Source organism: Megachile rotundata, chromosome 10 (genome assembly GCF_050947335.1).
Source record: "Megachile rotundata isolate GNS110a chromosome 10, iyMegRotu1, whole genome shotgun sequence".
Taxonomy (NCBI): Eukaryota; Metazoa; Arthropoda; class Insecta; order Hymenoptera; family Megachilidae; genus Megachile; species Megachile rotundata.
Window position 1 is genome coordinate 9,727,810 of NC_134992.1, and position 23,355 is coordinate 9,751,164.

A 23,355-nucleotide genomic window follows, 5' to 3' on the forward strand; every position below is an offset into this window, starting at 1 on the left:
AAAAGTGAATACAGTATATTTGATATTGAGTTTCCATTAATAATTAAGCTAATAGTACACTTAATAATTAATGCAAAAGTGAAAATTAAATCTAGGGGATTTCAGTCCACTTCACATGAATGCAGCGTGCGTTACTTCCGCTTGCAGCCATGTTGTGCATTTTAGTTCGTAATCCGAACACGTAAGGTAGCAGAGCGCCTATGGTAAATTGAATCGCGCAGACTCCGGAAAAATAATAAACAAAAGGAGCGATGGATCTTTTCCACCGAAGCTGCTTGATAATGTGTTGTATTGTATCGCAGCTTGTTTGAGTGTTGTTACTCGTGAAACAACATCGCGGGGTGAGTTTACGTAACACAAGTCTACATATTGCCTTTGTAGTATATTGCGTCATACAAATAACCATTTCATTTACATTTATTTAAACATTTCGCGTAAAAACTTCACGAATTTTGAGGTTATATTGACAGTCTATGATGGTCGAGCAGCGAGAGGGCTCTAATGCATCGGAGATATCGTAAAAATTTTTCAATTGCTGTACATGCTTATCTCCGAATCTGTATTTGGTGTATCTTGTTAGAAAATGTTGTATTTCTTACTTCATGAGCGTATAAATTCAATAAAAGTATGATAGTATGCAATTTGATACATTTAGTCCGCCACATTTGTTGCTACGAATTTTTAGCCGTCCCTTCTACTGTTCCTATTTACAGTCGCATCGTAACGCTTACGTGACACGATTGTTAATAATTTTATTCTTCGAATTTTTATGAAATTTAACAACACAATCTAATGTTCTTTTTGCTTGAAGGTAGGTTTCTTAATGCAAAGTTTAAATAAATATATTTAAAAATAATAATAACAGTGTTAAATGTTGTTTTTACGTAATGTGCATATCATTTATGTATAGAGTTTTGCATATGTATTCAACTCATGCATATAAAGTTTTGTTGTTAATGTCTGTAATCAAATTTCAATGCAAGGTTATTTTCAGTTACAAAATGACAGAAGGAGGAGTAACTAGAATGAAGCGCAATGGCGCTCGTCTGTTCAAAAATCCTCCTCAACCTCACATGTGTATACAAGACTTTTTAGAGGTATGATCATACAACGTTCAACAGATATTTTATCAGATAAACATTTTATTATATCATCATTTATTTACTCATTCAACATTTTCTATAGTTGTGTCAAGTTATTAATAGTTTGACATCTCTAATGAGAATGTATTTTGATATTATAGGGTGTTGTAGCTCCATGTTACGTAAATGTATTATCATGGGAGAAAATTGCAATGCCGCTAAAGCCCTCTCAACCTGTACAATTTTATGGAGGAATGAGGGTCCGACCACCACGTACAAAAGAAGATGCCATAGTATTTGCCGTAATGGCTAATCCAGAGGTGCTTCGAATCAATGGCAAAAATGCACAAGATCCAAAGGTATGTGTCATCTGCCACTACAATATCTGTTAATGTTTATTTGAAATGGGTTTCTTTATAGCATTGTATTTGTTACAGAAACGTACCAGCTTAATAGAGCTCTTACTAGACTTTGTGGAAATGGTTAACTCGGGAGTGGTTTTCATGCGGCAATACACGATTCTGAAAGATCGAGACATTACCGGTGAATTGAAAGAAGTTTGGAATGCAGTACAAGCGAGGCGAGATTTAGAGCAACCTCCTCCTCAACAAGAGACTTGGATCGACGCGCAACCACCTGTTCTTCAGTATCATCAACAACAAGATTACGCGTCTCAGCCTCCACAGTATCATTCGAGTTTAGCGTATGGTAGGGCAATGAATAACGAAGGTATGCATTACGATAATTGCGGTCATCAATCTCAGAATCAAGTAATCACTCAAAATGATCAGATGTATCAATCTGGACAAATGGTGTCACAGCAATATCACGGAAACGTTCCTCGGATTACTCAGGACCGTTACAATTACAGAGAGTGTGGTAGGGATAATATTGTACAGAATATTCCGCAACAAAACTGTCCTGCGTATCCGGGTCCGCAGTATCAGTTTCAACAGTTACCTAGGCAAATGGTGCCTCAGTACGTGAACTCAAATGTGCATCCTAACAGCACTCTTAATTACGATCCAAGTACGAACGCGAACGTGAACCCAGCCATGAACACGAATTTGGCAGCACCTTTTCAACCGTACATAACTTATCAACAACGAATGGATAACACGATTCATATCGATATGTGTAGAATGCCACCGCAACAACAGCAAATACGTTTGAATCACGTGCAGCCGGTTCCACAGTACGAACCAACGGCATCGTTTAACCTTCAAACGATTTCTCCGCTTAACGTTCTCAAATTAGGTAGACCACATATGGGCGTCGCTCAGAAGAACAACGCTAGTAAAAGACAAATAAATTCACCTACTCATTCCAAACAATCTTCCTGTACAAACTGTCAAAAGGACTTATCCGATAATGGGACAAAACCGAAGAGTCCTGTCAAGGTTCTGCAACGAGAGTTCCCGTCGAACGATCGGCAGGACACGAATAATCATTCATCCATCAATAACAAAGTGTCTCCGGACAAAGAAACTGTTGAAAAGACAAAAAATGTACAAGTGACGGACTTGGACGAAGACGTTAAAAAGACTAATGATTCTGACAGCGAAACGCTTGAATCCACTAGGAAACCAAATGATACTCATACTTCTGATTCTACTTCGACGACCACCGATAGAGACACAACAAATTCCGTCGAAAACACGTCTCTTCCCGAAGAGAAGCAGCAAGAAACAAAAACTACGGATCTTCCAAACGGACAAAATTCATCCGATCAAAAGTATTCGAAGCCGAAAGGTAATTCGATGAAAGGGAACAAGTACAAAGAAAACGCGGAAAGCAACCGAACGAATCGCATTAAATTTATTTCTGATCAAAAGAACGATAGTCCGAAACGATCTCAGACCACTGTTAATAGCATTATAAAAAGCGTTTTCAAGATTCATCCTGGTATGTCCGGCGAAGAAACTTCAGGCAAGAGAAAAGCGAACGGACAGGCTAAGAATAATGCTAAAACGAACGGTGAGAGCGAAGAGATACATCAGGGATATACGATATTGAAGAAGACAGAGACAACTACTCAGGAAGAGATAGCGAACGAGCTAACTCAGCTATCCATTCAAGACTGCAAAGATGCTACTGAAATTAGTCCCGTGCTCTCGTGATAGCCTAGTTTGTAGCTAGTACTGAGTACTGGCTCATAGCTAAAGAGCAATGAATTCAATGTAAATAGGTAGAACATTAACCAATAAAAGAAGTCAAGAGTGAAACAGATGCTAAGAGGGGGACTCGAAAGCACAATACACGTATTAACACGAAAACGTACCAAAATATCAGGACACGCAGGAGCTGACCGCCAATTATTTTTCGACGAATCCATTCGTCTTCCTTCGCATAATTTTGACACAAACGGATCATAGTGAGAAGTTCTTTAAACACCGAATTATGTAAAGAAGCTGATTAGTATGAACACGATAAACTAACTGGACTTATCAGTGGAACGATTCTCATTAAACTCCAGATGAATTTAAACATTTACACGTGATCACTTGGTTTGACAACAGTTTTGCTTCCAGTAATACTTATCAATATTCGAGCAAAAACAGCTATTAGCTATTGATGTTCAAACCTGGGACACTATCAGTGTTCCGTTGTATGAAAACGAATTGCAGCTTTCAAGTCTGGATTGGGTACACATGCACAGTTGTCGATAACGAAAAATTAATTGATGTATCGTGGATTTGAGCAACATTCGATGCAAGATGAGTCGTTCCCATAGATTAGATCAAGACAAACAACTTCACGATGGAGCAACGGCTGGTCATCGCGTACTTATCTTCCAGCAAAACAATTAGAGGAATTTCGGAGTTATACCGGGTGGCACAAATTCATGTTACGATATATTATGGAATCATAGTACGTATTAGATTTTCAGCTTAGCATTTAAGAATTTTATTCAGATCCCCGTCTACGCGTCAGTGCTTCCTTACAAGGACTATTTCGTCTCCTTTATTTTTCATACTTGTGCAAAATCCTAGCGCGTAGGAGGGGATTTTGAGTGTGTATTTTAAGATTACAAAAAAAGAAGAAGAATGTTTGTCCACTCGGTACATTCGTTGACTATATCGCATTCTAACCTATGCCATAGTTTATTAGTTGAGGATAACACAAAGGCTGCCAAACCTCCGATCATAATATAAAAAGTGATCTCTGGAGCAAACGTTACACAAAAACGATTTAGACAGCTTTTTCTCGCTGACTCGTGCACGCAGTTCTGCCGTTCAACTTTTAGCTTATCTAAAGAGGCATTCGATGGTCCCGAATAGGCTAATCCTCGAATGGCGGAGCCAAGACCTTTTAAACGTGTTTGCATTTTTATTTTCTAAATTTTACACTATTTCATGAGATATTTTTCTGATGGAAGTTTATCGTTTGAAAATTTTATTTGATATATCATTGTACAGGGAGGAGGTTTTTTACAGACAAAATGGTGACAAACAAGAATATTTGAAAATCAAGTACAAATGGATGCAATTTCTATTATCTAAAGGAAATTAACGTAGACACGATCCAGCTATCGCCATTCGAGGATCGAAGTGAAGAGCTGGTTAATTTTTAACGATGGTCAATTAATGAACTTGGCTTTGTTCACGACGTGCACGAATCCAGTTGATTGAATTACCTTCGAGGCCTCTGCGAATTCGACGTGTCGTTTTGCTCTCTAAACAAACGTAAAGCATCGCTGCCACGCGAAACGACATCGTCCCGTTAAATTTATTTAGCGTTATTAGACCAGCGTCGTGCCGTAACGTTCTTGCAACGTGAATTGCATGCTTTGATATTTTAACGAGAACAGTATACCGTGGTTCGTTTACAGACCGATAAACGATTCGAAATGAAAAGGATAATATTCAAGAAACGTCAGCGTGTTCTGTCCGTAAATAGAACTGAGCCAATTTAATCTCGACACCCGTTTCTGTCGTTCTCCCGAATTTCTGTTTTTTTTTTTTTTTTTGCCCCTTTTAATTCATAGACACTGTAATGATTTTTTCTGTTTAGTGTATTCGAGGTGCTTCGTTAGTAAAGTTAAGATCTCAGCTCGTGAATAACTAGTTAGAATTGATAATTATGGCGCCGGTGGGAAAGGACCAATCCGCAAGACCAGGGTGCAATTTAACAAATTTCCAGATGTCTGGAAACCACGTACAATTCCTAAAACGAGCTGGTTCTCGAGTGGAAAAAAGAAATGTGCTCGATCCTTTTTTTTTTAATCTTCTCTTCTTCCCCTGCACTTTTAGTCTTCGGCTTACATGGAACAGAGAGTAAATAAAACGAAACGCAGTGATTTCGTGCCGTGAAAAATTCTCGCGTGATAGGAAATGAAAAACAGTAATATTGAAACGTTTTCACGTTGTGCGTGCGATACGCGGGTATATCACACACACGTACACACACTTGCGCATACACACCCATATATACATAGTATGTACGTATACACATACATAAAGGTTTTTTCCTTGTTTATAATGTATAACAGAATTAAAAGCGTTTCGCGTTTAATCGGAGAACGAATTATATATTTTATTATTTTTCAAAGAAAGAAAGGAAAACTTACATTTTATATGAATCAGCGTCTCGTGAACGCGTTGCTTTTTTTTAAATGATCGTCGATTGCTGTTCAGCAATTACTTTAATTAATTTAGCAGTAAGTCTTAAACACAATCAACCGTCATTCCTTATTATATTTCGTTTTCGTTTTTTTTTTTCTTGTTCTATTGATTTCAAACGTCATATTTTGTTGCATACAACGAAGTATATTGTATTCCTGCGAGGAGGAACGGATCTGTACGTGATTGAAATCGATTCACGTCGGGCTGCTTAGTCAATTCTTTTTAAATGCTCAAACGATGAAAAAACACGTCGAAGATGTTAGGTTTATCCATAGATCATATTTTATCGTATTTCTATTTTCTCCCTGTCCCCCATTTTATTTTTCTCTTTTATTTTGAATGCAGTTCTCAGCGGTTTGGCCCCTTCCTTTTTTTTGCCAAACATCCCCAAAGTCCCTCCTCTCATTATTGTTAATAATATGTATTCAGTATTCGTGTTATTTTAGATTCTTATTATTATTATTGTCAGGTATATTCTGGTTTACTATATCATTATTACCATGAACAATGTAATCTATTATTATTCTATAATACATGGTTTTTCCAAAGCTCGCCTGTTTTTCTTCATTTATACACTATTATTAATAATGTACTCTGGTAACATAAAAAATTAATTAAATTATTGTAGCAATTTGTTAAGATGATATAAGAAATAATAGTTTATTGCAAATTACATAATTTAAAAAGTTAAAAGTAATTTGAAATCTTCCCTTTGATGTGATTGTTGAAACTTGCGTTTATATCTTCAGAAAATGACAGCACTAACATCATCTAGCAGCAAACGATGATACTACTCAAAGATAAAATACCATTTATCTTTAAAATCCTTGATTTTTACGTTCTTCTGCAATTAGTAGAATATTCTGTAATCCCAATGCATCTAAATAATTCCATAATTCGATAAAAGCGTCAGAAACGAGAATATTAAAAACTGCGTTTCATGGATGAAATGATTAGCCACCTATGAGTTGCAAGCAGGAACTAATGGAATTACATTTGAAATACTTCACAAATTATTATTACCTTACAAGAAGTACAAGACAATAATATACTCTAAATAATAACATTAAACGATTTTAGAATGCTTAGAATGTTTCATAAATATTAACAAGGTAAAAAAATTAATAAATACAAAAGTGTGTTTTAAACCTAATTTTACACTTCACCACTAAATGGTACATATACCAGCATTTCTGAAATCTACAATTTATCTTGTCCGTGGTTCGTGATAGTAAATAATATCAAGAAACTGAAGTTTAGATAAAATTTTCTTTTATTAATTTAGTATTAATAATTTTGTTTAAATGTTTAAATGTATTTTGTAAAATTGAAACACTCGTAAGCAATGCTAATAATGTTAAATACATCGGGTACTGTTTCCCTCCTTTTTGTAAAATAATAGAAATAAAAAATGTATATTAAACAAAGTAAGTAATACTAAAATTAGATAATTGTTTTTCTTGTTACATTATTAGAATGTAATTATTAATATATTGATCTGTAACTATATAGATTTTTAAAGCTTGCAAGAATTCAAAATCAGATCCTAACCTATACAGTACACAAATACGCGCCAAAATTGTTGACTGAAGATTATTTTGTTGAATAATTTTTTAAATACAATAAAAATGTTCGAAGCACATAGTATTAATGCTGAACACAAAGATTTGATTCACGATATCGCGTATGATTTTTATGGACAACGAATGGCAACATGTTCCAGTGATCAGTTTGTGAAAGTAAGTATTTTAATGTTAATTTTCATATTTATATTGATAATTTATTAAAATTATGACACTTGTATAGGTTTGGGATGAAGATGAACATGGTAACTGGCATTTAACTGCATCATGGAAAGCACACAGTGGTTCTGTATGGAAAGTAACATGGGCACATCCAGAATTTGGTCAAGTTCTTGCCACATGTTCCTTTGATAGGACAGCTGCAGTATGGGAAGAAATAGGTTAGATTACAGCTAATCTATAGAGTTATATATCAGGGCACTGTAAATTACAGAGGTCTTTAATTTACACATTATATAATTTATGCATACAATTAAATTCTATATTTCTTGTAGTCGGAGAGGGATCAGGCCCAGGGGAACGTGGAATGCGACATTGGGTTAGAAGAACAAATTTAGTAGATTCTAGGAAATCCGTAACCGATGTAAAATTTGCACCTAAAACTTTAGGCTTATTATTAGCCACTTGTAGTGAAGATGGAGTAATTAGAATTTATGAAGCTCCAGATGTTATGAATTTAAGTCAGTGGACTTTGCAGCATGATATTAGTTGTAAACTTCAATGTAGTTGTCTCACGTGGAATCCATCTTTATCAAGGTAAAGTAATCTATTACTAAAGTTATATTTCATTTGCGCATTATTATTAAACAGATTATGAATTGTCACAAATATTAGGTTACATCCTCCAATGATAGCAGTTGGAAGCGATGATCCAAACCCGTCAGCTGGTGGAAAAGTTTTTATATATGAATACTCTGAAAGTAGTAGAAGATGGGCAAAAACGGAAACATTAGCTATTGTTGATCCTGTTCATGATATTGCTTTTGCTCCAAATTTAGGTAGAAGTTTCCATACATTAGCAGTTGCATCAAAAGATGTACGGATAATTACATTGAAACCTACAATGTAAGTACCAATCACAAGCATGGTTAAGTAACAATAAAAAATAGTTACAAGAAATTATTATTGATGCAGGGATAGTGTACAAAGCGGTGCCCCTCGTTTTGAAATTTCGACTGCGGCGCAATTCTTTGATCATGACTTCACCGTATGGCGAGTGTGTTGGAACATTATGGGAACTATTTTAGCGAGTTCAGGAGATGATGGCTGTGTTCGGTTATGGAAAGATAATTATATTAACAATTGGAAATGTGTTGCTGTCTTGAAAGGTGATGGCACTTCCGCACAAAGCGCCGAAACGCCTACAGCGGCAACGCCACCCAATCATTCGTCAGGGACACAACAAACACCTTCTACCACAAGGTACTACAAATTGGGTTCCATCAGTCATCCAAACCAAGTGCCTTGGCATTAGAAAAATTCATTTATTTTTTGCTGTAATTAACAGTTTCATACTGTTTATTTCTTACAATTATGCACTATTTATGCAGAACTTGTTGAATATATATTTATACAATAAAAAAAATAATTATCGTTATTTTGAAACAGTTATACAGTTTTTACTTTCAGTAATTCGGCTCCGGTTTATATTAATTATCATTTTGTAGCACAATGTCTTCTCTTTTTTGTAGCACAATCTATTTTAGAAATTTTTTGTTAGACAAAATACATACAAAATGTATGTTCTATTGAGAGCTTTTGTATGAAATCTTTTGTTAATCTGCAACTATTTAATATTATCGATGAAATAAGAAATTTGTCATTTGTTTGTTTATATCTTAAAAAGTTGCTTAAACTGCGACAGCAGATTTTTATGTGGTAAGAAACATTTTAATGAAAACGTTATTAGTTGCAAATATATATTTTGTAATATATGAAGATTCATTACATATGTTTTAACTACATCAATTGATTAAATCCTACATATTTTTGTCAAGTGTTTGAATTATTGTAAATACTGAAATACTGTGTGTATAAAGTTGGATATGTTGTCACATAGTTTAGATGATTATACAAGGAATATTTCGTATTCAATTTGTAACATTTTTTAAATTAATAAATGCTCTGTACATTGAAGTATATCTTTTTATTTTCTTCCTACCTTAAAATGTTAAGTAACATGTGGTATAAGATGAATGAATTATTGACAAATTCCTTAACATTTATTTAGCATTAATATATAATTCTCTAAATAAATTATATTTCACTTTCAGAGCGGTAACTATAGCGACAGTCACTGCAGAGAAGCCTACGGTTACAGTTATGTGCAGCAATAAATGGCAAACACCCGTTATAAAAGGTCGTTTTAGCAAATCCGTATGGCTGGGAAATCCTACTGAACCAACTCCACCTCCACCTCCAATCGTTGAATACCCAAAAGCAAAGAAGTAGCTATGAGTAACATTACTAAGTTACTTGTACTTAAAAATAGCTTAATATTTATTTTGTATTAAATCTACAAAAGTTAATATTTTTTAAACATCTATTGCATTCACAGAAATTTAGCAATAATGAAGTATTATATCACCGTTAACATTGTGTTAATGTTATGTACATATATACACATGTAAACAGTTAATTGCTTCGACTGATTTTAAAGAATTTTAATTTTTTACATTGTTTTACATCATTACATGACATTATTTGTATTTAAGTCAAATAAAATTACGTACAACAGTGTTTATTCATATTATTTGATCTCTGTAAAATAAGTTTATACCTATCTGTATTTGTTTCATAGTGTTCAACAGAAGACAATTTGTAATGTAATGTACTAATAAATACCTGGTATACATTAAAAAATTGCTCGATAATTTCATTGTAATGTTTCGATCGATTATTTATTGAATAAACAACGTAGCTACGCACGTCAACAGACTTTGAACGGGGACCCCAAAAAATTACGTGAATCTGTTTAGTAAAATAAGTTTTTATGATTTGAAATATGCGTAGAGTGTGATATTTGTTTATTGTGATAAATAACATCAAAAGTTTACATCATGAAACGAGTAACTGAACCTGAGAGACAAAGTTTGCTGGACGTAGTGACGAAAAATCTTCGCGCTGCCGGCAAGATGAGTATAATGCAATATTATTTATTAATTCCATATATATATATTTGAATATTCATTTATATTATCATATTTGTATATCATTTTTAGATTACATACATAACGCGCGTGACTTATATAGGAAAATACACTGGTAACAATTCTCAACTGGAAGAGGTATTAAACAAATAGAAGCAATTCATATTTGAAATAATAAAAAATATTTCTGTAAATAATGTAGAGCATGCAATCCGTAATAGAACATTTACAAACCGAATACGACAATATTCCAATCACTGGAGTGCTCCTCGTTTATCCAGACTATTATGTTCATGTGTTAGAAGTGAGTGAATATTACCAAAATTATAATTTAATTTTAATCGAAATTAATCTTGAATTTTAGGCATCAGAAGAAATTATTTACAAGCATTTCAAAATTTTGTACGAAAGTGACAATGTGGATCCTGAATTTGGTGGATCGGTTTTTCTTCCGTTTTACCCTCATGTTCATCAGGTGAGGTAGACTCTCGTTATATGGCCACATTTAGGACTGAGAGGATAATTATAGAAGTTGGAAATATTGAGTTGGTCAAGGGGTGTTTTTTGCATGTTGTTATGCAATTTTAGCGTGTGGGAGTAAAACATGTGGTGATTTAATGCGTGGTGATATAATGCATACAGGGTGTCTCACAACTGTAGGTCCCTGAAGTGGATTTCCCTTCGCAAAAATGGGGTTTGAAGCTTCGTTTTTTCTTAATAATTCAAAAACTACTAAAACTACCCCCATTTGAGGGACCTGCACTACTTGTGAGACACCCTGTAGTTTCATCTGTATATGACGGAGTGTAACATTGGCAATATAACGAAAGTATACCAAACTTGTATTACATTTGCCACATTCAAATTTACAGAGATTTTTCACACAATGGTTCCACGTGTTCACAATACCACCTTCCTTATTCGACATACCGAAATCGTACGAAGTGGAAGATATTCAAAAGCAAATGAGCAATTGTCTCAAGAAGGTGTATCGATTCTGTGATTACATCACAAACATAGACCGCGACTATGTAAGTTACACGTCATATAAAACTAGTACAAATTAATTTTGATTTTTTAAACTAACTTTATAAGTGTTCCACATTATAAATAACATCTTTTCGTATTTTTAAAAAAGTCAATTCCCATGAAAGACGTGGTAAACAACTTGGGTGAGCAGCTTTTACGAGTTTTACCCGAGAGTACCTTGATAGAGTACCTGTTGAATGCGAAGAGCCACGTTCTTTTGACCGTTGAAAACTACCTTAATATACACTGCACAATCCCATTCATTAATTTGTACCAAGGTAATACCAGCTTCTTTAATTGCACCTTTTTACAAGGACTTGCCTGTTCATAATCCCTAGCTTACATCAATCCACCCTTAATTAACAGCTATCGATTTTTACTTTACAATTTATAAATATCGAATACCAATTTACAAGCTTCGGTTTTAAACTTCTTTTAATTCCTGCAGGAAAAAATGGGTCGACAAAAAGGCAGCGTTGAATAAAAACGATTATTTATTTCAGAGTATTTACAATATCAAAAAAACGTCTCTTTTTTACGGGGTACATGAAATTTGTGTCGGATATCGCTAAACTAATTACATATACAAACTTCGTTCGAATGATTTAACGATCTTATTCTTTCATTTTGTTCTTTCGCAAAAGCAGCTGGTCAGACGCGATCGTTTTTAGATGTACAGGCGGTATACAGATGAAAACGTTGTTTCCATGTATTCTTAACAATCTAAAAAAGGTTTCTTTCTTTGGCGCTTATCCCTGGCTACTGTAAGATACATTAGTAACGAAGCGAATGATGTGCGAACGAATGGTCGGTATTGTTGGATATTGTGGTCGTCGCGCGAAGTTCAAAAATCGATGTCAATCGATAAATTATAGAAATTTTTAGTAAAGTTTTCTTGTAACGTGATAATATAGAGATAGTCAACGATTAATATAGTCTCTTTGGAGGACTGGTACTTTGTTCATTTGTACGGGGTGGGATCTTTGATCGAGGAGGTTAAGATCAATTTTTATACTTTTTTGAGGGAGTTTGGGATTTTTTGGGTATTTGGGACTTTTAGGTAATTGAGAGTTTGGAAAATTGGGAAATTGGGACTTTGGGAAAGTGGGGCTTTGGAAAATTGGGACCTTAGAAAATTGGGACTTTGGGAAATTAAAATTTGGAGAAATTGGGTCTTTGGGGAATTGGGACTTTAGGAGGGTTGGAACCTTGAGAAATTGGGACTTTAGGAAAGTTGAAACCTTGGGAAATTGGAACCTTGGAAAATTGGGACTTTAGGAAATTTGGACCTTGGGAAATTTGGACGTCGGGAAATTGGGACCTTGGGAAATTGGGACCTTGGGAAATTGGGACCTTGGGAAATTGGGGCTTTGGGAAATTGGAACCTTGGGAAATTGGGGCTTTGGGAAATTGGAACCTTGGGAAATTGGGACCTTGGGAAATTGGGACCTTGGGAAATTGGGACCTTGGGAAATTGGGACCTTGGGAAATTGGGGCTTTGGGAAATTGGAACCTTGGGAAATTGGGGCTTTGGGAAATTGGAACCTTGGGAAATTGGGACCTTGGGAAATTGGGACCTTGGGAAATTGGGACCTTGGGAAATTGGGACCTTGGGAAATTGGGGCTTTGGGAAATTGGGACCTTGGGAAATTGGAACCTTGGGAAATTGGAACCTTGGGAAATTGGGACCTTGGGAAATTGGAACCTTGGGAAATTGGGACCTTGGGAAATTGGAACTTTGGGAAATTGGGACCTTGGGAAATTGGAACCTTGGGAAATTGGGACCTTGGGAAATTGGAACTTTGGGAAATTGGGACCTTGAGAAATTGGGGTTTTGGGAAATTGGAACCTTGGGAAATTGGGACCTTGAGAAATTAGGACCTTGGAAAAGTGGAACCTTGAGAAATTAGGATCTTGGGAAATTGGAACCTTGGGTAATTGGAACCTTGGAAAATTGGAACCTTAGGAAATTGGGACCTTGGGAAATTGGAACCTTGAGAAATTGGGACCTTGGGAAATTGGAACTTTGGGAAAGTGGAAGTTTGAGACATTAAATACCATTAAACTACAACCCACAAAATTCTACAAATAAAACCTCTGTCCTAGTCATCAAATTTTTCTAAGTAACCCCAAATAAAAAAAAACTGCAAATTCTCTAAAAATATTTCCCCTACTTCCCTCATGAATCCTCCTATAAAAACATCCTCTACTTCCCACCCCTGTACAGTAACCAAAGTACAACTCAGCTCGATAATTTCATTCTACAATTCCCTATGACTCTCATAAGCCTTCACATTCCATTACGTATTTCCGTTGCCGATTCTCCCGAATCTCTCCATCGATCCGAACAGTGTATAACCCAGCGATAATGATCACCCATCGAAAGCAATAGGAGAACTTTTATCTAAACTCTGTAAAGATCGAACGATGCAAGGCACGCACACAAAGACCACAAGATACTCCGGATACTGACCAAATGATTCTGCACAATGAGAATAGTTTGAGGCAAGACCGGGGAACGTTTATCTTGCAGATAGCATCTGGCCGCCACCCCACGATTTCATGTTTGGCGACGGTTGCCTGAAGGACGTCCGTCGAAGCGACGATTTGACGATATCCAAGCACTAGAAGCAAACGTACGAATGGTGGTTCGATTTCAGTGAAGTCTTGCAAATTTACTCGAGTTACCCTCGCACGAGCACGCGATCAAACCTAACCCAGACGTAATCCACACCTGACTTGATACCGTGCGGTTAACGAATTGTGGATGTTGAAAATAATGCTTGAATGCTGAGCTGGCGAGTAAATTGGCGAACGAAGTGTACAGTCACGTGCGGGGATCATTTTTTATTTTGTCGAAAATTAAGGAGGTTTGGGAAAATTTTAGGGAGAGGTTTTGGGTAATTATAGGGAGGTTTAGAGACATTTGGGGATGTTTGGGGATATTTGAGGATAGGCTTTGGGCAATTATAGGGAGGTCTAGGGAAATTTCAGGGATATTTTAGGTTTTGAGTAGTTATGGGGAGGTCTAGGGAAATTTTAGAGACATCTTAGGTTTCAGGTAATTATGGGGAGGTCTAGGGAAATTTCAGGGATAACTTAAGCTTTGAGTAGTTATAGGGGTGATCTGGGGAAATTTTAGAGGTATTTCAGGCTTCAGGTAATTATAGGGAGGTCTAGGGAAATTTTAGAGGTATTTCAGGCTTCAGGTAATTATAGGGAAGTCTAGGGAAATTTCAGGAATAACTTAAGTTTTGAGTAGTTATAGGGATGATTTAGGGAAATTTTAGAGGTATTTCAGGCTTCAGGTAATTATAGGGAGGTCTAAGGAAATTTTGAAGGTATTTCAGGCTTCAGGTAATTATAGGAAGGTCTAAGAAAATTTTAAAAGTATCTCAGCCTTAAGTAATTATAGGGTGGTCTAGGAAAATTTTATAGATATATTAGGCTTCAGGTAATAATAGTGTGGTCTAGGGAAATTTCAGAGATATCTTAGGCTTCGGGTAATTATAGGGAAGTCTAGGGAAATCCTACCTATATTTTAGGAAGATCAAAATCAAATCTTATATACTAATAGAACCACAAAAAAATTATGACAAAAAAAGATTTTCAAAGATATTCTAAAAGGGGAGATTTTCAAATAAATTCTGAAAATTTCCCTAGATAAAAAAGCATTATTTCACGCGACTGTACATTAGCAAAAGTTTGTTACAACATTCTTATTATGTTCTTACTAGAATTAACTTTCGACAACCTAATTTTCATTCGTTAATTAAAATTTTTTAATCGTTTGCCAGTATACTCGAACCTTTTCTGAAACGATACATGAAATGAATTTAGTGATTAAATGTCGAATTTTGTAAATCGATGACGCGGCAATTATGAACATTGTAATTCGTTAGTAGTACTATAATAAATGATTAAATTATGAAAAGACCATATGGCAGTTTGCGTTCGAGACTTAATTCGCGTGGATCGATCGCATAAACGAATCGAACCGCGTCCGTCGTTGTGTTCTCTCATGTTGGCGTGAATTACGTGAAATACGAGAAGAAATAGGCGTTTTTTCCGTAACGATTATCGAGATTCCCGTTAGTACACTGGCTACGCGCCGACATCAATTCCATCAATGGCAATAATAAATAACGAGATTCGCGATATTCTCGCGCGTTTTATCTCTTCGTCATATTCTCTTTTTTTTTTGTTCTTTTTGGAGTTTTTCGTATCTTGTTTTAAACATTACAGTCAGACACCGTGTCTCCGAGGATAAAACTTAACGACTAATTAGCGTTTGAAAAAAGAACACATTCATCTAGAGGATCTCGAAAGAACGTCTAACTCTCGATATATATTTACACAAACTTCTCGTGAGGATCACTTATCGTTTCGTTAAAGACAATAGTAGAAGAACAATCGCAAATCCTTTCATTCCCTTTTTTCCCCCCGTTTTCGAGACGCGTTTGCTCGAGAGGGAATCGTTACTTTATACATTATACAGATACTTAATCATACAATGAAATTCAGAGTACTGCATACCGACAAAAGCAACCTCTTCACTTTTTCTTTTCCTATGCACGTTCGTTCTCTCCTGACGTTAATTTCGATTTTCGATGGTGGAAAAGCTGTACGATATGTCACTGTGTCCTCGTTTCCCGAATTGCCTTCATCCTGGACGAACATCGAACATATACACACACACGGAGAAAAATTTCTTGTTCCCATCGACTGTGAACAATCACGATCTTTTTTTGAATAGAACATCCTCAGTGCACGTTACTCTGGCTGCTTCGATTTACGCAATTATACATTATTTATACTTACATCGACTAGACGAATTGTACAATGCTTTTTCATTTTTTTTTATTCATAGTAAAAGGTGGGAATAAACATTTGCCTCTCATTCCTCTTTCTCACTCTTTCTCTCTGTCGCTCGTTTCTTTTAATTTCATTTAATACTAGCAATCTGTATAAAATATCCTCCGTATTCAAGATAATATGTACAGCACGCGAGAAACGCGTGCATATGTATAATAAAGTTTATTCTCTAGCGGTAATTCGTTCCCAAACTGCACACGCACGCTTTCCACAAAACTGTTATTTCCTTTTAACTTCGTTACTTTGCGAACACATTCGCAAACGCGGTGGCTCGAGAATCGTCCGTTCAATGTAAAAAGGGCACTTGATCGAAATCAAAGAGACTTACAAACTCGCGATACCATCGCGTAAGGGGAAGGAAATGAATACGTTCGAAATAAACCGACCTTATTTTCCGATTGCGTGCTGCGATTAGTTGCGCGTTCATTTCGCGTTGTTTTCCTACACGCGACAATCGAATATCTTCAAACGACCCTCGAACAATGTACAGTGTTGAGTATCGTATGTTTCTTTAACGGGTACGGCGATATAGGGAGAGGGAATTATTCGCGTGAAAATATTTAGCATTATATTTTCACTTATACCATCAGAATTGCCACGGATTATATTACTGCATGTTAAACACGCGAGGAATTGCTACTTGTTATATCGCCAGGGATTGAATTGCAACGTTTTATATTGCTATATTATAACGCGTAGAATTGCCGCGTGTTATATCGCCGCGAGTCATATACTCTTACGTTCCTATTTATTACAGGTTATATCACTACACACCATATATCGCCGGACGATATTTCATGTTTTGACTTTCCACGAGTTATATCGCCATATTCCGACTTCCCTCGCGTTATATTGCCATATTCCAACTTTTCTCATGTTATACCGCCACATTCTAACTTTTCTCACGTTATATCGCCACATTTCGACTTTCCTCGTGTTATATTGCCACGTTTCGACTACGCTCGCGCTATATCGCCACGCGTTATATATCGCCGTGCGATATGTCACGTTTCCATTTTCCTCGCGTTATATCGCCACGCGCCATATACCAGCGTGGGATATGTCACGTTTTCACTTTCCTCGCGTTATATCCCCACTTTTCGACTACGCTCGCGCTATATCGCCACGCGTTATATATCGCCGTGCGATATGTCACGTTTCCACTTTCCTCACGTTATATCACCAATTCCGAGTTGCCCCGCATTATATCGCCATGTTCCGATTTGTCTCGCGTTATATTGCCATCTTCCGACTTTCCTCGCGTTATATCGCCACGTTCCGATTTCGCTTGCGTTACAACGCCACTCGCCATATATCACCGTGCGATATATCGTCGCGTTCTGATACACCACGTATTATATCGCCACGCGCCATGTATTGTCGCGCTTCGATTTACCACCCATTATATCACTACATTTCAGACGTCACGTGCCAATTTTTCACGCATTATATCGCCGAGTCGTTATTCGCAAAATCGACCGACATTTCTCGCGCAATTCTGTTATAATGCATAGCAATTCCCAAGTGCTGAACAGAGTTCCATTTCCTATATCGCCATTTTCCCCGAACAAAAGCCCACCTTTCCATATACTGTACATCATCAACCATTTAATTTATCCTCCATTCTAGAAAAACGAAGTACAAACGCGATAACGTCCATCGAAAAACACGCAAAGATTTTCGAAAAGATCTAATAACGATCGTTACATTTAACCAAACGTTACGAACAAGTTGGAAAAACATTCTTTATTATCTATCCATACATTCCAGCGATGTTTCGGTCGTCGATTGCGTATCCGACAAGAAATATCATAATCGATATACGCATACTTCATAGATCACTGGTCTGCGTAAGACAAAAATGTCACACAGAGCTCTCTCGCTTGGCCATCACGATCGGGGTGCTCATTTTGCCGTCCTTTTGCGATTGGATGCAACATTGACCGGGAATCCTTGCCTCCACGTCCTTGGTCAATAGAGTGCCACTCGGACAGGTCCTACTGACGACTCCCAAGCTGGTGTACAGCATCGGAGGGCTCATCGTCATCGACATTGATTGAACGCTTTGGCTTGGCCAGTGTTGCCTTGGCAGAGTGCAGACACCGCTCTGATAGTCGTCACCCACCATTGGCTGGAACTAAAGTTTATCGATGTCGGATGATTGATGTTCTTTGAGCTACGACCTCGTGGGATGCTATCCTCGGTGCATCCGAACGAATAATGCCTTTATTACTTTCGGTATTTTATTTCTTTTGCGATGGGAAACTTTTCATTCTATTTTCAGTATGTGTTCTTTTCAAAATATGAAGTTGAATATTTTTCAAAAATAAAAATTTGTTATTGTAAATATTCGTCTTCTTATGGAACGATAAAACCGTGTACTATGTTAAAAATCAGAAAAGTTACTTGTAAAATTACGAGAAAATGTTGAGCTAATTACAAAAGAATTTATATCTTTAAAGTTCCAAAAATGATTGCACTGCAATTAGCAAACTTTAAAGTGTATATTAAAAACTTGCATACATAATAACACCGCAAATGTTATTATTTCTCTATCCAAGCTTTCAGAACCATTAGTTTCAATTTCCCACGAAATTATATCATAGGATTTCGCAGTCGAGCAATTCGAATCCCATCGCCAGAATGTGCGCCCGAAAATGGCGCAGACACTCGAGTTTGGCAATTTAGTCGGGGAAAGAGTTGAAATAAAGAGGGGTTGATTTTAGTTTGAAATGGCATAGTTGGAGGAATGAACTAGGAAGGATAATGATGAGAACGCGTTAGGGCAAATTGAACTTACGCTTTTGTGTTTCGTCGCCAGATTCGAGAACTCGTGCAACGGCATACCATTGCGAATGGTGCAATAGCCGACGTAACTTCCGTGACCGGAAGTAACCGTCGAGTGCTCCAGTAAACTTCTCGATGGCGATGTTTCGATCGTCGAAACTAGTCTCCTCTTTCTCAAATACTCCGACGGCTCGTCGCCTGCGCAATAATTATTCGTTACAAATTCACCTCAAATTTTATTTCTAACTACAATATAAATTTGGTTCGTTGCAAGTTTAAATGTAATTTAAAATTTTAGTCATCATTTCGTACATTAACAAATTTTCAAATTTGAGGATTTAGAAAAATATATTTGCATATCCATAAATTTAACAGCTTAAAAATTTGCAATTTTCAAATCTAATTAAATTAAAAAATTTGTAAGTCTGTCAGCAACGCAAAAATTTTAAATCTGTTAGTGCCGCCATGTCGTGAAAGCAGCGCGAGGTGAATGCAAATGGCGGACGTTTAGATCCGCGAAACGATAGGAAACCAGGTGAAATACGGGCGTAAAGAGTTAATATTCCTCGCGAATCTGATTCAATAAGTCGGGGATAAAAAAAGATGGTACGAACCAGTGATTTGCTGAGGTATAATATCAGGATTCTTCTCGTCGTTTTCGCTTATCTCACCGCTGCTCTCGAGTTTCCTGAAGGGGCTGCTAGGATGCTTCTCATCCGTGAGCAGACTGCTACCCTCGCGGAACCTCAGTTCACGTTGAATCGGAATGGTCTTCGTTTGTTTGCTGTGATCCTCCATCTGAGACTTGCTCTGTTCGTCCACTTGCGTGTGCTGAATCCTAAGTACCACCATCACTATCACACCGACGATGATCAACGCCGTCACCACGCCGATCATCACGCTCAGCATCGGCATTAATCTGTTGTTCTGCCTGGGTCGCTCTGGAATCGCATATTTGGGACGATTAGGGAAATTTTGCCTTTCATCCCTTAAATCGGGGCGTTTATCTCGAAATTCTTATGCAAACTTCCAATTATTTGTTATACTATAAATTAGTTGAAGAGCTCAGTCTCTCATTAATTGAACTTTCGTTGAATTCTTTTGTTCAAACAATTCAGTCAAATTTTAGAAACGTGATCTTTGAATGACTTAATTGCTGACAGACGTTACCTTGCGCAATTGGAACATTGAGACATTGGGACCTTGAGAAAATGGGACTTGGGAAATTGGGACTTTAGGAAAGTGGGACTTTGGGAAAATGGGACCTTGGGAAATTGGGACCTTTGGGAAATTGGGACTTTGGAAAATTGGAACTTTAGGAAAGTGGGACTTTGGGAAATTGGGACCCTTGAGAAATTGGGACTTTAGGAAATTGGAACCTTGGGAAATTGGAACCTTGGGAAATTGGAACCTTGAGAAATTGGAATCTTGGGAAATTGGAACCTTGAGAAATTGAAACCTTGGGAAATTGGAACCTTGGGAAATTGAAACCTTGGGAAATTGAAACCTTGGGAAATTGGAACATTGAGAAATTGGAATCTTGGGAAATTGGAACCTTGGGAAATTGAAACCTTGGGAAATTGAAACCTTGGGAAATTGGAACATTGAGAAATTGGAATCTTGGGAAATTGGAACCTTGAGAAATTGGAACCTTGAGAAATTGGAACCTTGGGAAATTAGAACCTTGAGAAATTGGGATCTTGGGAAATTAGAACCTTGAGAAATTGGGACCTTGGGAAATTTGGATCTTGGAAAATTGGGATCTTGGAAAATTGGGACCTTGGGAAATTAGAACCTTGGAAAATTGGAACCTTGAGAAATTGAAACCTTTGGAAATTGGGCCCTTGGGAAATTTTGACCTTGGAAAATTGGGACCTTGGGAAATTAGAACCTTGGGAAACTGCAACCTTCGAATTTCCCCCCATATTTTTCCAAAAACTAAAATTGCAAACTCCAAGAACCACCAAAAAGATCGTACACAAACTCCACTTAAAATCTCATTTACAATTGCCATCAAAGCAAACCCGCATCAACAAAACGTAAAATTACAAAGAACTGGCAAAACGCAAAAATTCGGAAGAAGAATAATTGCATAGAAAATGAAATTTACGATCTTGCAATTTTCGCTGAAACACTCGCAAAGAATGAAACAAAGGTCATTGTAAATCCGTTCCATGTTTTCGCTAAAATTACGGAGGCAAGGTAGAAACGTTCAGAAATAAAATACAGGCTCTTGATTTACGTTTACCTGACTCGGAAGTTAATTGTTTTTCAGGCAGCCTCAAAGTGCCGGCCTGCACCACCATCGCTTCGCTGCGCCCTTTCTCGTTGTACGCGTAAATGCAGGCCTGATAAAGGGCGCCGGACTCCAGGTGTGTGACGCTGAAACGCGGCACGGGCGACGACAGGTTGGCACGCAATTCCTGGCTGTTGCTTTCCCTTACTTCGAGAAGAAAGGATTGTTGGAGACCGCCGTTGAAACCCTCGGCGCATCGTATGGAGAACGAGTTGGTCGACGTGTTCGAGGTGGTGCAATTGTGAACCATATCCGGTCGACCTGCGGCAGAGATTTCTAATTCGTTTCTGTTCATCAATCTTTGTACTCTTGTTCGATGATATATGAGAGTAATTGTGGAACTTGTACTGCTTCATTCGACTTGCAAATATGATGGGATATCTTAGAGAACTTAACCTACAATTTTCTGAACGGTTTATTCATTGCTAATTATTGCAAGTACAAGGTGATAGGAGGTTCATATGTTAGGTGCATTATGTGTATATGCATACATGTACATACGTGTGTGTAATATATGCATATGTATACATATGTGTGTGTATGTGTATGTATACATATGTACATGTATGTGTATGTATGTATATGCATACGTTAGGTGCATTATGTGTATATGTATACATACACATACGGGTGTGTAATGTATGTATATGTATATGTGTGTATGTGTATGTATATGTATATGTGTGTATGTGTATGTATATGTATGTATATGTATACATATGTATATGAGGGTGTATGTATGTATATGTATACATATGTATATGTATGTGTATGTATGCATATGTATACATATGTACATGTATGATTAAGTATGCATATGTATACATATGTACATGTATGTTTATGTATGCATATGTATACATATGTACATGTATGATTAACTATGCATATGTATACATATGTACATGTATGTATATGTACGTATATGTATGCATATGTATGAACATGTACACATATGTATATGTATGATATGTATACATATAGTGTACATATACACATCATAAACAATACACACTATTATTATTAACACCAATAACAACAAATTAATAAAATTATTTTTACATTAGCCACACAACCCCTCCTTATAACTTTCAAATTTGAAACAAATTGAAAATCTCGAGCATTTTCTCGGTTATTTTAGAATAACATAAGGACACGCTCCAATAAGATGAAGCCGTTCGATACACAAACGAATTTCTTGAACAAACAAAATTGTAAAAATATAAAAATAGCCAGAAGCGTCGACGGTAAGAAAACTCTGAAGTTAGACGACAAAGTCCATCCGTTTCACGCACATTCGATGAAACGAAATTTCCCGCTCTAGAGTTATTGTCGAATTTACGATACGGTCGTGATTTCCTCGCCATTTGCCACAGTATTTTCATTTCGCGTACAATCGCCGGGGAAACTCGGGATATTATCGAGCTAGGAAAATGTGCCTCTCGATAACAATTTGTGTATCGTCAACCGATGGCGGACCGATATTCTCGCTGGTATTCCATTCGTAAATGATGAATAAGGTTTTCGTCAAATCGACCGGAATATACTTTTTATGGTATAGGAAGGATTAAAGAGGAAATTGTGCTTCAGAAAGAAAATTGCGAAAATGTTGCTGCAGCGGTAGGTAGATATTGTATTTCTTGATTCTTCGGTTATTAAACTTTTCAGTTTCTGAGTGTTTCAATTTTCAAATTTTTAAATTTCAAAATTTTCTAAATTTCAAGTTTCAATATTTTTTTAATACTACTTGGGAAATTGGGCCCTGGGAAATTGGGATTTTGGGAATTTGGGACTTTAGGAAATTGGGACCTTGAGAAATTGGGGCATTGGGAAATTGGGACCTTGGGAAATTGGGACCTTGGGAATTTGGGACCTTGGGAATTTGGAACCTTGAGAAATTGGGACCTTGGGAAATTGGAACCTTGGGAA

At 36.7% G+C, this 23,355-nt stretch overlaps 4 protein-coding genes across 6 annotated transcripts in view; 3 read left to right on the top strand and 1 right to left on the bottom strand.

Moving 5' to 3' along the window:
* Positions 1-169: 169 nt before the first annotated feature.
* Positions 170-6,255, top strand: LOC100881922 (uncharacterized). The gene is made up of 4 exons (XM_003701827.3): positions 170-341; positions 995-1,097; positions 1,244-1,441; positions 1,520-6,255. Exons 2-4 carry the CDS (start codon positions 1,002-1,004, stop codon positions 3,200-3,202), a joined length of 1,977 nt encoding a protein of 658 aa, XP_003701875.1. The 5' UTR covers positions 170-341; positions 995-1,001; the 3' UTR covers positions 3,203-6,255.
* Positions 6,256-6,910: 655 nt separating this feature from the next.
* On the top strand, positions 6,911-10,029 carry Nup44A (nuclear pore complex protein Nup44A). 2 transcript variants are annotated; one of them, XM_003701828.3, is made up of 7 exons: positions 6,911-7,134; positions 7,220-7,446; positions 7,514-7,670; positions 7,785-8,046; positions 8,125-8,355; positions 8,425-8,712; positions 9,564-10,029. In XM_003701828.3, the coding sequence occupies exons 2-7, from the start codon at positions 7,336-7,338 to the stop codon at positions 9,739-9,741; spliced, it is 1,227 nt and encodes a 408-aa protein (XP_003701876.2). In that variant the 5' UTR covers positions 6,911-7,134; positions 7,220-7,335; the 3' UTR covers positions 9,742-10,029. The 2 variants fall into 2 exon arrangements, with proteins under 2 accessions (XP_003701876.2, XP_076392753.1); XM_076536638.1 differs by lacking the exon at positions 9,564-10,029 and having other exon boundaries at positions 8,425-9,426.
* A 187-nt stretch (positions 10,030-10,216) lies between these two features.
* On the top strand, positions 10,217-15,405 carry LOC105662071 (testis-expressed protein 47). Of its 2 annotated transcripts, XM_076536639.1 has the most exons (6): positions 10,217-10,577; positions 10,642-10,743; positions 10,804-10,914; positions 11,312-11,470; positions 11,578-11,746; positions 14,002-15,405. In XM_076536639.1, exons 2-6 carry the CDS (start codon positions 10,645-10,647, stop codon positions 14,094-14,096), a joined length of 633 nt encoding a protein of 210 aa, XP_076392754.1. In that variant the 5' UTR covers positions 10,217-10,577; positions 10,642-10,644; the 3' UTR covers positions 14,097-15,405. The 2 variants fall into 2 exon arrangements, with proteins under 2 accessions (XP_076392754.1, XP_012137423.2); XM_012282033.2 differs by having other exon boundaries at positions 10,217-10,743.
* LOC100882138 (neural cell adhesion molecule 2) overlaps positions 11,945-23,355 on the bottom strand; it is a 307,105-nt gene continuing 295,694 nt past the window's right edge. Inside the window, exons 11-14 of the mRNA XM_003701829.3 lie at positions 21,379-21,687; positions 19,745-20,071; positions 19,144-19,328; positions 11,945-18,480 (exon numbers count right to left, since the gene is read on the bottom strand). Coding sequence (XP_003701877.1) covers positions 18,208-18,480; positions 19,144-19,328; positions 19,745-20,071; positions 21,379-21,687 — 1,094 coding nt within the window. The 3' untranslated portion in view covers positions 11,945-18,207. The remainder of the gene's footprint in view (positions 18,481-19,143; positions 19,329-19,744; positions 20,072-21,378; positions 21,688-23,355) is intronic.

Excerpts from the sequence above, each read along its gene's own strand:
- LOC100881922 (XM_003701827.3), top strand. The coding sequence starts at position 1,002 with ATGACAGAAGGAGGAGTAACTAGAATGAAGCGCAATGGCGCTCGTCTG. Across the intron at positions 1,098-1,243 it reads GTATACAAGACTTTTTAGAG|GGTGTTGTAGCTCCATGTTA; the intron begins GTATGATCATAC and ends TTGATATTATAG. Across the intron at positions 1,442-1,519 it reads AAAATGCACAAGATCCAAAG|AAACGTACCAGCTTAATAGA; the intron begins GTATGTGTCATC and ends TATTTGTTACAG.
- Nup44A (XM_003701828.3), top strand. The coding sequence starts at position 7,336 with ATGTTCGAAGCACATAGTATTAATGCTGAACACAAAGATTTGATTCAC. Across the intron at positions 7,671-7,784 it reads TGCAGTATGGGAAGAAATAG|TCGGAGAGGGATCAGGCCCA; the intron begins GTTAGATTACAG and ends TATTTCTTGTAG. Across the intron at positions 8,047-8,124 it reads TGGAATCCATCTTTATCAAG|GTTACATCCTCCAATGATAG; the intron begins GTAAAGTAATCT and ends CACAAATATTAG.
- LOC105662071 (XM_012282033.2), top strand. The coding sequence starts at position 10,645 with ATGCAATCCGTAATAGAACATTTACAAACCGAATACGACAATATTCCA. Across the intron at positions 10,915-11,311 it reads TTTACCCTCATGTTCATCAG|AGATTTTTCACACAATGGTT; the intron begins GTGAGGTAGACT and ends TCAAATTTACAG. Across the intron at positions 11,471-11,577 it reads CAAACATAGACCGCGACTAT|TCAATTCCCATGAAAGACGT; the intron begins GTAAGTTACACG and ends TTTTTAAAAAAG.